Raw genomic sequence first — 13,295 nt, forward strand, 5'->3', positions numbered from 1 at the left:
AAATCATAAACTTTAGGATAAAATAAGAAGAGATGTTTCAAAGACTTTTGATGACCACATCAAGGACATCAAGGATCTAAAATCTCAAAGTGGATTAATTTGAGACTAATCGAGAGGCTTTAGAAAATAATACACCAAAAAAAATAAGCAAGCTTTGGTTCAAGCATAATTGACCAAATGATGCGCAATATATGTTGATATTAGGGATTGTAGAAACCATCTTTGATTCAAAGTAGGTACTATATAGAAAAATGACATGAAAGCCAAGAATAACCTTTTTGAGGCTGATAATCTCAAAATTTTGTATCAAGATACCACTTACAATCTTTGCACCAAGTTTTGAAAGAACAATCATCAATTTTGTGAACCATATATAAGTGGGAATAGCTGAAATTATAAAATCAAAGGTTTCAAAATTTTGATAGGAAAAATAAAATTTATCCTTATCTTTATTCTACAATAAAAGGTTCCTAATAACTATAGAAAAGATATTAATGAAGGTTTTAACCACCTTTGTGAAAAACCTCAAATCATAGACCCAACAAGTTTTTGAGGATGAAAATGCCTTTCTTTTAAATGCACCTATATTTATAAAATTATAACAATATAATATACTTTTAGAGGGGTTACTACTAAGTTGTAAAATTTTATGTCTATGATTTCATTGGACTTCCAAAAATGTGCTTTGAAATTAAAAAATTATTTATTAAAATTTATGAATGTTGTTTCGAGAGAATAAAATGATACCACATCAAATATGTAACAAGACATGTATGTGTATTAAGAAGACACACTATTATACAAAATTAGTTTGTGAGAAATTTCAAACTTAAAAATGTTCTTACTAATGCTCGACAAAATATCTAGTTGGTAGTTGAGATTTATGGAACGGATAAAAGCTGCAAGATTGGGTCACAACTAATATTATTTAGTTTTAAATAGAAAAATTAAATAGTATTATACGATGTTTTCATATGGTGTTGTACTTTGAATTGACGGATGAAACATTGAACAAATAAAACAAACTAGTCAAGCATTATTTTGGGATCAAGAGGAGCAACAAAGAAGTCACATTCAAACCATGTCTTGAGACACAAAGGAAAAACATTATGAACTTTATAAACCCTTAATGATGTTGATTAGATTCTATAGTGGATCTTGATATTAAAAGTTGCAATTTTGGTCAACCCAACCTCCTCAAACATGACATTTAGATTGTTCACTTTCAAGTTGTCTTCATAATTGATACATTTGTTATTGTAGGTTGAGCACTCAATGGTACAATTTCATTCCATCTTCACTGTGTCCTTGTTACAAGATAGATATGTTCTCATTTTCCACACCTTCAATATTATCCACCAACCAATTTTCTAGAAGATAATACAAACTAATTTTCAATTTAAACTATCAATATTTTTACTTTTCACTTAAATATATTTTTTTGTGTAAATTCTATATACTTGCCCATAAAAAAGAATATGTTCACCAATTAAGAATTTTAATTGGTGAACACATTTTGAAGTTTCAGCTAGCCAACAAGCTTAGTCAATGTAAGACAACTCTACATTTTATGTTTTTCTTGCAATCCTATTGGTTGAGTTATTACTAGTTGTTAAGTCCTTCCTTTCAACTACCTTTTGGTAGCTTTCATTCTTGTGATTTCTTTGTTCAATATAAAAATAATTAAGCATTTTAATGATCCAAGGTCCAATAATGTCTCATAAATTTTAATAATGGAGGATTCAATAAAATGAGTACATATAATAATTAATTCCAGTAATGAGCAGTAGTAGGCCAACCTAGCTCGAAGCAAACATCAAAAGAAGAGTCCAAATATAAAATAAACATATATTCATCTATAAGGACCTAGATCATTATCAGAAGATTAAATCATCAAAATAAAAATTTCAACCTATTTTTATTTATAATTAAAAAATTGTTTCTTTGGCTTGGAAATGAATAAAATTATTATTGTTAAAATACAAAACAATTGTTTTGTCTTTGTAATTGTAATTAGGGTTAAAATTGGTGATTGATTTTAATTGTTAAATTACTTTTTTGATAGTTATCTATTTAAGGTTACTCTTAAAATGTTAAGATATATCTTATTTTTTTAAAGTATATTATAGATTATATATATATTTAATTATAACTTTATACTTTTTATAAATTATACAAAATCTTCCCTTTCATGTAATTGAGTCTTTTTAATTTCAATTGTATTTTATAGCACAAAACTCTAAATATGACATTACGAACATTGAATTGTACACTTGTCACAATATGTTTTTAATTAAAAAGCAATGTTGGCTATGGTGTCGACCCTTTACATAGTCCAAGACTATCCACAACCAATAGTTCAAATCTAACCAGACGAGCAAAGAAGGCCTGCAAAAACTACAAAAACTTGGCCCCAATCAAGCAGGGACAAAGACATTCGGACCAAGTTTAGGGGAAAGAGTGGGGGGGGAGAGGATCTCCCATTCCATCGTTGACGAACTACCATCCAAGCGATGGAATGATTAGGGTCCACAAGCTGTAGATTATACAAAAGGGGATCAGTAGAAGGCAGACCAGTTTGGAGTCTCTGTAGGCTGCAAGGAGGTTGCAGAAGATTGGACAGGAGCTGCATCAGGTGAGATACTAGTAGCATCTAGGAACAAGGGAGCCGCACGGTTAGACAACAAACCTAGCTCGACACCAGGAGATCCCTCAGCCGAACTTTCTCAGAGTTCCTCTGAAGCATAAATCGTTAAATGGTCTAGAGTAGCATCCATCCACCAGGTGGTGACACCTCGTCAACGAGAAAACGAGTAGTCTAAGGCTAGGTGGCTAGTGGTGAAGCATTTTCAGCAATAGAAGGGGAGGCTCGAAAAATCGAGCGGCTGTGTCCATGGCCTATCCCCAACCATGAGGACCACATCACCAGGGAGCAGTGAATCAATATCAATGTCAACCAAGATACAAGCGAATATTGAGTGGCCCATAGAGGAGGTATCCTTATCCACTATCAAGAAGCAACCAATAGAGTTGCCAATAGCATCGTAGCACGACTATTCCCAAAAGTGAAGAGGGAGATTCGCAAGGCGGACCCATACTGGACGCACGTTTAGTGGTTCAGTGAGAAGGTTGAAAGCAATGGTCAAAGGTTTAATCGAGAGAGGGTGGGCATCCCAGGCCCACACCTTACCCAGAATCAAATCCCTATCCTCCGAGGAAGTAACGGAGGCAATAAAGAATCCCTTAGCACATGGAAACAATTTGATGTTGTAAGCAACCAAGGGTTTCCAAGAGTCACTTACCCAATGGTGAAGATCTGGTAGAGATGGCCAAAACCCAAAAAAATTACACACCAAGGCACAACACTAAGAAAATCCAATGTTATCCACCACATCCTGCCAGCAAAAAATCATAAGGGATGTCTTGGTGTAGGGGAGGGGACAGACACCATTGGAGGAGGGAGTCGCAGATCGAGCCACACGAGTGAAGCTACATTTCCCCACAAGCGAGGGCAAAGCAGCATCTGAAGTGTGTTTACCAAACATAGTCGTCGCACCATGGGTCAGAGCAAAGGCCATCGAGCCCATGGGGTTGGCAAGAGTCGCAATAGCGCTAGGAGGGGCGACCAAAGTGGGATCCCTCAATGGGAGGAAAGCTCCTACCAAAGCCACCAAGGCTCCAGGGGGTGGACCAAACGAGGAGGGCAATGACGAATTCAAACCAAAAGGGCCAGGAGAGTCGTTAAGAGCCAAGAGAGCCATCTTCACAATATGTTAAAAGTTATAGTTAATAATAATTAATGAAAAGTATCAACAAATATTGATTATTATGTCATGAAGTGCTATATAATAGTAGAAAGGAAAGATGTGTTATATTATGACTATGTATATCAAAAATAAAACATAATCAACATATATTTAAAAATAAATAAAACCATTAATTATTTTTTAAATAAATAAAATAAGATAATTCTAAAGTAATTCAAAAATAAATAAAATGATTTTGCAATAAATAAAATGTTTTTGAAATAGTTTTAAATTAAGCTGCCACAATTCTTTAACTAAATAAAAAGGTTATAAAATAATTCTTAAGAAAATAAAATAAATTGAGATTGATATCTATTTGCATTTTTTAGATAAACGAATTTAAGATATTTGTAATAGTTTTTTATTAAAAAAAGTAGAAAAACAAGGGTGTTGACACTATAAACAAACAACCCATAGGCAACAAAAAGAAGGCAACAAAACAAGGGTGTTGACTGTGTACAGGCTCAAGTCGAACAAGCCAATAACAACAACCCAACGGACAACTACAAAAACGCCTACCAAACCAATCACGCCTACCAAACCAATCACAACACAATAGCAAAACGCTATGAACCCAACTCAATAGTGGGGAGAAACACCCCCAACCCAACACAAAGTTTGGGAGGGGGAATACTTACCTTTAGGCCTATGACAAACAACAGTCCAGGCACTACTATTGTTAGGGACATGATTACTAGGAAGATCAAGTGAGGGAATCCCCTCAAAGAAACCGTCCACACCTGGGCAACATTGTCGCTACAAAACATCACCTAAAGCATCAAGAGCAGATAGTTGTTGCAAAACATGAGCAATAGGCGAAGAAATCGCAAGGCCAAAGGGGGTCAAACCATAACATCCAGGGGGGCCAGCAAAGGCCACAACAACAGTAAAAGGGACAACCTCATCTGGGGAGGAGTCCACATCAACATCTAAAGAATCATAAGAATCGAGAGTCATGACAGTCAAGTGATCAACATTGGCATCCTTCCACCAAGTAGCATCACCTTTACAACGAGAAAGCGAACAATTTGAAGCTAAGAGACTAGTCAAGAAACATCTGCAACAACAAAACGGGAGGCCCTCATAATCCAACAATTGAATCCATGGCCTATATGAAACCATAAGAACCACATCCCCAAGGAGATGCATAGAGTTGTCAATGTTAATTAAAATGTGAGCAAAAGTCGAATGACCCATGGAGGAAGTGGGATCATCCACCTTCAAGAAACGGCAGATAGAGTTGCCAATGGCCTCATAATAAGAATGCTAGCAAAAAATGAAGAGGAAGATTGGTAAGTCGAATGCACACCGAATGCACATTAAGTGGTTTTGTAAGAGGGTTAAAAGAAGTTATCTAGGGTTTGACAAAGGAGGAGTTAACTCCCCAAACCCATAACTTTTCTCAAGATCCTCAGAAGAAGCAAAGGAAGCAATAAAAAAACCTTGAGCACAAGGGAAAAGCTCAATGCAACCAGAAACCAAAAGTTTCCAAGAATCACTCACCCAACAATGAAAATTGCCAGGGGAAGGCCAAAGCCCCACAAATCTCCACACCAACACACAACATTGGTAGAAGGCAACATTCTCCAAGATATTTGTACTAATTATAATAACATTTTTATTTTATTTTTCACAAATTGCTACCCTAGGAGTAGTACCCTTTCCATTAAAACACAAAAAAAGATTACAAAGAGAAACAACAACAAAGAGAGAATGACAGGACTCTAATGGCCTCAATGACCTCCTAAGATCTCTCCAATTGTTTGGGAGTGAACATCTATGCATTTACACTAATCATGTATTCATAGGTCTCCATATTGTTCCTCCTCAAGTCATCCCTCATAATTGCACTGGTATCCTTCATGTCCTCGTCCTTAATGGCATCCTTGATGATGATAACATCTATTACAAAACCCTCGAAGGATTCTGATTTCAACTTCCTCTGCTACCATCTCGTAGCTTAGATTTATCAGTTTCCATATAGAACCAATTTTTGTAGATGCATTCACTAGTTTCAAGCCACCAAGAAGACCTACATATTCAGCATAATTGTTTGTGCCATTAGGAAGCTTAATCAAATTCAACGAGAATCAAGATAAACTTATAGTTTCCAAATTCAACGAGAATCAAGATATGATATAAAACCCAAAATAAAGTGATTACTTATCTAATTTTCCCTCCTACCTCAATGATTAAAAATAAATAATCTAAGTAACTTAAATAACACATGGGAAATGCCATTCTTCAGGTAAATAAATCTGAAATAATAAAAAATATTACATTAAGACCCCTCCTTGAAGTGCAACTAAGGTGAAACCAAATATATCCTAAAACAGGGTCAAGTTAGGTACCTATGTACAATGTAAAGTAACCTTATAATACAAAGAGAGTGAATCTCCCAAAAGTGGAGAAGAGAAAACCGATAGGACAAGACTCCATCCCTATTGTGATATGAGGAGAGGAAACACATAAAAATAAAAATAAATAAACAACCTTACACCAATCCAAAGACTATTATCTTGGTTGAGCTATGCTAATAAAGATAGTGGAAATGACCAAATTTTTTATGCCATAGGCAACCCCATAAGAGAGTGGAAGAAACTGTGAAACCCTCATAATAAAATAGTCCCTATGTCAAAAGAGGATGCTCATATATTAATGTTGAATATGATCCATTTGTGCCAAATGACATTTTTCCTCTTATAAACTCCAATGGTGAATATTGAAGTAAGTTGAACTCAAAGAAGCAATATGATGTATCATATCTCAAAACTATGCTCAAGTATATCCATGTGAATATCAAAATGTGCTACAATCGAATCAAGAGTCCCAAGCCTACCTAAAACAATTTACCTCTCAAAACCATGTGAAAATGACAAAGAATAAGTTTCAAATAAGATGAACAAGTAGCATTGAAAGAACTATATAAAGAGGAAAGCAAGGTCCCCAAAAGTATCATCCAAATCATAAATGTGTGACTCTACAAACAAACAAGATATGTTTGGTAGAAACCCAGACAACAAACAAGTGAACTTAGAAGACATATATGATCACATTGTCAAGGATCTTCCCTTGAGGATGTCTCCACATAAAATGAGACAACATAAGTCTCAATGTCATTCATGTGTCTAGTCATCCAAGGAAACATCACTACTAGTTGAATATCCCAAAATTCCATACAACCTCCATATGATAGTCCAACCAATGAAAAAACACTCAATGTTCTCTATGTGGTGTGGTATATGATTTCATTGTTGTTAAACCAAGCATTTTTATGTTAATGGTCATTTAGTTAAGGAATGACTACAACCTAAGATTAGAAAACAAATCCTACTCAAGGTAGTGAATCTTCTTCATCCCTAGTTTCCTACATAAATAGTTCTTTGAAGTTAGCATGACAATAGAAGTATAAAATTAATAATATAAAAACACACACTTGTGTCTGAGAATAAATAATATAAAACCATAGACACGTGTGTGTACGCTAATAATATAAACACGCACATGTGAATGAGTTAATAATATTAAATATATGAACATTGGATAAAAGGTACTAGCATAATATATTTTATATATAATCAATGAAAGATGTTACTAATATAATATTATATCAATTAAAAAAAATAAAAAGATGCATTGATAGTAAATATTTTTTATTAAGGGTAAAGAAGATTTTGAAGGAATTGGAAACCCTATTTAAGAAATGTTGCCATATGCATACATGCAGCCAACCAACAACAAAAACTCAAAAAATACAGACTCAAACCAGATTGGACCAAAAAACATAAAGAAAGAAGAAACCGAGCTCTAACGAAGATTCTCCAGAGCCTCTGCAACCTCAACTTCAAGCTAATCCTGAGACAGGTTAGGTATATCCTGCAAGTCATCTTTAGCCTACTCCATGGATTATTTAAGGTTCTCCTAAGTACGAGCACAAGTACCCTTATCATCCATCACCTTCTTAACCGTATCAACATTCTCAAGATCAATAAAAGTCTTATCATAGACTTGGAAACTTGGAGTTTCTGCAACTTATCCACCGAAACCTTGATACTCTTTGCACCACTATGGATAGTCCTGTAACTCATGTTCACAAGATTGGTGAGATTATCATTGATCCTTTTCATCCTCAAACACTCCAAGGCAACCTTAATAATCAATCTTCAGGATACTAATATCCTTCACCACATTCTCCAGGATAGCAAGCATTTTCTTCTTGTCCAAATTTACCTTCAACATTCTCAAGTGCAACAATTTTGCTTTCTAGCAAGCAAATGTTAATGCTTACTTTCTTCATTTCAAGAAAAAGTCATTTGGACATTTTGAATTGATCTACTGCTGCATCTCTTGCCACCCTCAACAAATCCTCCAGGTCCTCACAACATTGATAATAAATGTTGTAGAGAATTGTTAATCATAATAAATAAGAAATAATAACTAAAGTAATATAGCATTCAAGTGATATCATGAGTTCACATTAATCGCGTCAATATGACATCAATTACTAATGTGTAATTCACTTGTCATTTTCACATCACAATGTAAAAAAATTATTATTAAATACATGTGCAAGAAGAAACTTTTATATCTTCTTTTTATACTTAACAAAATATGGTCTTTATGTTTTAATCAACAAACATTTATTTATTTATTAGGAAAAACACTTTTACCATACAGATATAGTCAACATTAAGAACAAAACCAAATTATTATTACAAAATTGAGTAATAGGAATTTGCTCAATATGTAAAAACTATTTCGCTTGCAACAATTACAAGAAATAAAAGGTTTGCATGTTCATATGCTCTTCTAATGATATGAATAATATAATAGTATAACAAAAGGGTTAAATTGTTTGAAATAAAACTATAGTTATGTTTATGTCTTTTGAGTTATGTTTATGAGTTGATTATTGATTTAAATTTTCAAGATAATATTTGGATTTTTTAATGTATAGGTCAGAAGATATTTACAATGCATTCGAGGGTTTTGGACTTGTGAATGATGTATATATTCCAACAAATTATCATACAAGGTATATTTAGTGATTCATGGTTTCCTTTTTCTTGTAGTCAAATTTTTTTTTTATTGTTTAATTCAAATTTTATCTTATATACATACAATTTAACAATATTTTCTTTCTATTTATTGCTATTTACTTTACATTACTATATAATATAAATAAAATCATATATGACTTCTTTTCTTTATATATTTTATGTAAAATATTTTCAATAAAAAATTAGATAACAAAATGATATAATTATTTTAATAAATACATTGTACATTAATAATAATGTATAGTTATTATTTATTTTTTTAAATACATTTTCTCATTTTTAAATAGTAAAAATTTAAAAAAATTCAAGTTTACCTTGATTTTCCTTATTTTCATATAATTTTTAAAGTTTATCAAGTTAGATTTGGTAGACAATAGATTGACACCTTCTTTGATTTAGCTATACATTTTTTAATAAAGTCATGGAGATCAAATAAAGGTTACAATAGCTACCTAATTGTGAAATTTGGGTTAATGCGGCATGTTTCCATGTAAAAATTGGCCATTTGTTGGCTATAATAATTTAAAGCATATTTATATGTATACGTATCAAGAGAGTTTTCTCGAAACACCGAGACTTTTTTAATGATTTCTCACACAACAGTACAATAATCATTGGACGACACTATATAGTAAGAGTTAAACAGTATGATCAATATCTTCTCATTGACTAACTGAATTTTAGATGCCTAATGATGATTACTAATATTAACAATACCTTCAAATAGATCTTATTAAGTTTATATAAATTTAACCCAAAAAAAATTATATTATAAGTGGGAGATGAGCTTCAAGTTTATATAATTACTTCAACTTAAATTAAAAAAATTATAACTTTATTTCAATAATAAAAAGTATCATAATATTTCTTTGTTTATCATTTCAAAAACAATTCAAAGAGTTGCCAAAGGAGGTTTTACCACCCATGACGTCATTGAATTTCCTTGTTGATAAAATATATATATATATATATATATATATATATATATATATATATATATATATATGAAAGAAATACCTTACACATTCCAATTTGATCACTTTTCAATTATGTTACAAATTCATTATGCAAAGATCCCATTTAGATGTGAGTCCATGTGATTTATGTTATACTCTTTTATTATTGTTGGAAATTATTGCTGGAAACATTCTCCCTTCATACCAAGCTAAAGAATGTATCAATCATGTATGAAATTGAATTTTTTGAATAAGATTAAATATTGGAATAAAAATCATTTCAAAAACATCTTTGTCAGAAAAGAAAGGATTTAATTAGATTTGGCTACATTATATAAGGTAGTCATCATTAACAGCATGTATAGGATCACTTTTGAATAGGAAAAGGCTTTTAAACTAGATTCAGAATAAGTCTTGCTAAGAGAAGACCAATAGTAGAACTAAAAATCTAGAAAATTATGGCTAAAAACTAATGATAGGAACACAAAAAAAAATCATGCTTCCAGAAAATTGAGGAGGCAAGAAAACAAGATTGAATTTACTAATTCATGAATGGATCTCTTCTTTTCACTCAAGAAAATTCAAAAGTGGCATTTGACTGCTTTAGAAATTTTGTTCCCCCCCCCCCCCAACCTCAATAGGACCTCTCTCATTATCTAGTTTTGGACAACATTCCTAGATTGGTTCGAGTTAAGGATTGTTGTCATCTCAATGCCCCACAACAAAACTCCAAGGCTAAATGGTTCTACAACACAATTCTATCAAAAATGTTGGGGTCATGTGGGTCGTGATGTTTTAGCCCTAGAAGAAATATGTCTATCCTTAAAGAGTTGAATTCAACTTTCATTATGATCATAATTCTACATTTGTGGATTTCCATCATATTGTGCTTTCTAATACTATCTATAATTTTTCTACAAAGGCTATTGCTTTGAGGTTGATAACTATAATTCCTCTTATTATTTCTAAAGAGTGGGGTGGTGGTTTTGTTTCAAGAAGTGAAAACTTGGATGATGCAATAGTTGCTCATGAGGTTTTACATTCCATCAACACAAAGCAACTTACTTCCATGATTCATAAATTGGACATGCAAAAAGCATATGATAGGGTTAGTTGGACTTGTTGGAGAAAAAGATTCCCAATAGAAACACTTAGAAAATTTGGTTTTTGCAATAGCTAGTGTAAGTGGATCCTTTCATGCATTATTGGAGTAAAAAAAACCATTTTGTTGACTACAACTCCAAGTGGTCTTCTTTCTTCTTCCCAAGGTGTTCAACAAGGGGATCCTCTATACCCTTTTCCTTTCATTTTAATGGTTGAAGGGCTCAACAAATCCACTCAAGCATCAAACATTCAAATTATTTGGAAGGGTATATCTAATTTTGTTGTCCCTTACCCTTTCACTTATGGACGCGCCTAAACTGGCTCCAAAACGACACTATAAAACTCGTGTTATTGACTTTTTGGAAAAATCACAATCGTAGCTTGCACGATCAACGATCTGTAATGCACGACTAACTTCGTGTTATTGATTTTTCGTGGTACGACAGTGTTGTTTTGGAGCCAATTTAGCCGCAAGCTTCACTTATTGCCTTTTTTCTTGATGACACCCTTCTCTTTGGTGGAGCTATCAAACATATAGTCTTCACCTATTTGAAGGCTACAGAACAATCTATCAATAAACAAAAAAAAACTTTTTAAATGTGCCTATTTATGTTCAACAGGAATTACAATTTTTTGGAGATTTCCTTATGAAGTTATTCATTGCAAGTACCTTGGAATTCCATTCTTCTTGGGTAAAGGAAATAAACCATTTGGAAAGGTATCACATCTGTAATCACTAAAAAGGTTGCCTCTTGGAAAAGAAAATTGTTAGCCCTTTCAAGAAAAATCACCATGTTGCAAGTTGTTCTCAGCACAATCCCATTTACTCAATGCTTGTATTCAAAATGCCTAAAAATGAGTCATTAGATCTACAAAGTATTCTTATGTCTTTCTTGAACGTAGAAAAATTTTAAGGCAAAGAGATGACTCCCCTACTAGCATGCAACAAAGTCTAGATACTCTTAAATACTTGGGCGGTCTATTGGTGCTTTCCTAGGCCCTACTTCTCAATACATTATCTATTTGTGTTGTTACAACCTTTTGGCCCCTTTCTATCTACCCTTTTTATTTTTGGCCAGCCTATTGTTGTATATATTTTTATTATATTAATGTATTATTTCAATATTTATGCCTTTTACTTTATAAATATATAGTCTGTTGATAGTATTAAGATAAAAAAACTCTACTAAAAGGATTTTCCATTAACTCTTAAAACATTAAGAACAACCTATTGAAAGTATAATATTTATAGTTGACATTTGGAAAAACCTACATTACAACATATATTTCAAACTGGCTAAAAGCATAACTTGTCTATTTCGAAAAATTAAAAAACTTCAATTTCCACACCTCATAAAATGTCAACCATCAAAAATAAAGTAATGGAAATAATATCGTTTCACAAAAGATAAATGATGCTTAATGACAACAAATGTGAAATACAAACAAAAAATAAGCAACCTACACTAGGGAATGGAAAACAAATAGAGGTCATATTACCTGAACCACACAAGAACGCCACCATAAAATAATTTTTCAAGCTATTTTTGATTAAAAAAAAAATTACTTGGTAAACATCCAAACTATTTCATACACTAATAAAAAATTCAATGGTATCCTCCTAATAATGAAACTACACATCGAGAACCAACTCCCTTTTTTTCACAAGTCACGTTAAAACATGGTATGTTAAAGGAGAAAATATTAGTAATTTCTATATTCTAGTAGATGAAGGGTTCTCATATGGATTCAAACAACACCATATTTACAAACTTCTTAAAAATAAAAAATATCACAGCACTAAGATTCTTAAGTAATTGATGCATGTAAGTACAAATTGTATGGAGACTAAGCTACTTATTGAAGAGATTGTTTATTTAACGTTTTGCTACAGAAACATTAGGAAACATTCATATTCATGGTACAATAATTTTATTGTAATCTAAACAAAAAAAAGGAGGCCATAGATTTTGGGAGAAACAAAAATAAGAGATGAATGTCACTATAAACCTCGTAGAATCACCTAATTACATCAACTATTGTAGGCAAGTCTCCACAATGACCTAGTAGTGATCATTGCTATCAAGGCATGCATGTTCATACCAGTTGTGTGTTTCCCTTCAATATATTATCATTCAATGTGATTGATGGGTCCATATGTACTAATGGTCAAGTAGATGAGACTCCCAACAAGTTGTCGATATAAAGTACCATCAACCAAGGGTGAAGAGCACTTGGCCTCAAGTTTGATCCCTGACAACAATGTCCAGTCAGTGCAAGCTTACAATCAGCCATACAAAATCTGGAGAGCATATCAAGTGCATACTTGGGTTCTCCAAGGAAGATACCTGAAGATGACTGAGTAATCT

The 13,295-nt window shown here is 32.6% G+C and overlaps 1 protein-coding gene and 1 long non-coding RNA gene across 5 annotated transcripts in view; one reads left to right on the forward strand and one right to left on the reverse strand.

Moving 5' to 3' along the window:
* Positions 1-13,295, reverse strand: part of LOC131055126 (uncharacterized) — a 60,588-nt gene that overhangs the window by 14,276 nt on the left and 33,017 nt on the right. Inside the window, exon 3 of one of the 2 annotated variants that reach the window (XR_009108140.2) lies at positions 5,431-5,838. The exons of the other annotated variant lie outside the window; for it this stretch is intronic. This is a non-coding gene — a long non-coding RNA (uncharacterized LOC131055126). Of the gene's footprint in view, positions 1-5,430; positions 5,839-13,295 lie in introns of those variants that run through there. 2 annotated transcript variants of the gene reach the window in all.
* Positions 1-13,295, forward strand: part of LOC131055107 (serine/arginine-rich SC35-like splicing factor SCL28) — a 74,955-nt gene that overhangs the window by 8,387 nt on the left and 53,273 nt on the right. For 2 of the 3 annotated variants that reach the window (XM_059216801.1, XM_057989757.2), the window contains exon 2: positions 8,764-8,841. The exons of the other annotated variant lie outside the window; for it this stretch is intronic. In XM_059216801.1, the coding sequence (XP_059072784.1) occupies positions 8,764-8,841 (78 nt within the window). The remainder of the gene's footprint in view (positions 1-8,763; positions 8,842-13,295) is intronic. 3 annotated transcript variants of the gene reach the window in all.

Source organism: Cryptomeria japonica, chromosome 2 (assembly GCF_030272615.1).
Source record: "Cryptomeria japonica chromosome 2, Sugi_1.0, whole genome shotgun sequence".
Lineage (NCBI taxonomy): Eukaryota > Viridiplantae > Streptophyta > Pinopsida > Cupressales > Cupressaceae > Cryptomeria > Cryptomeria japonica.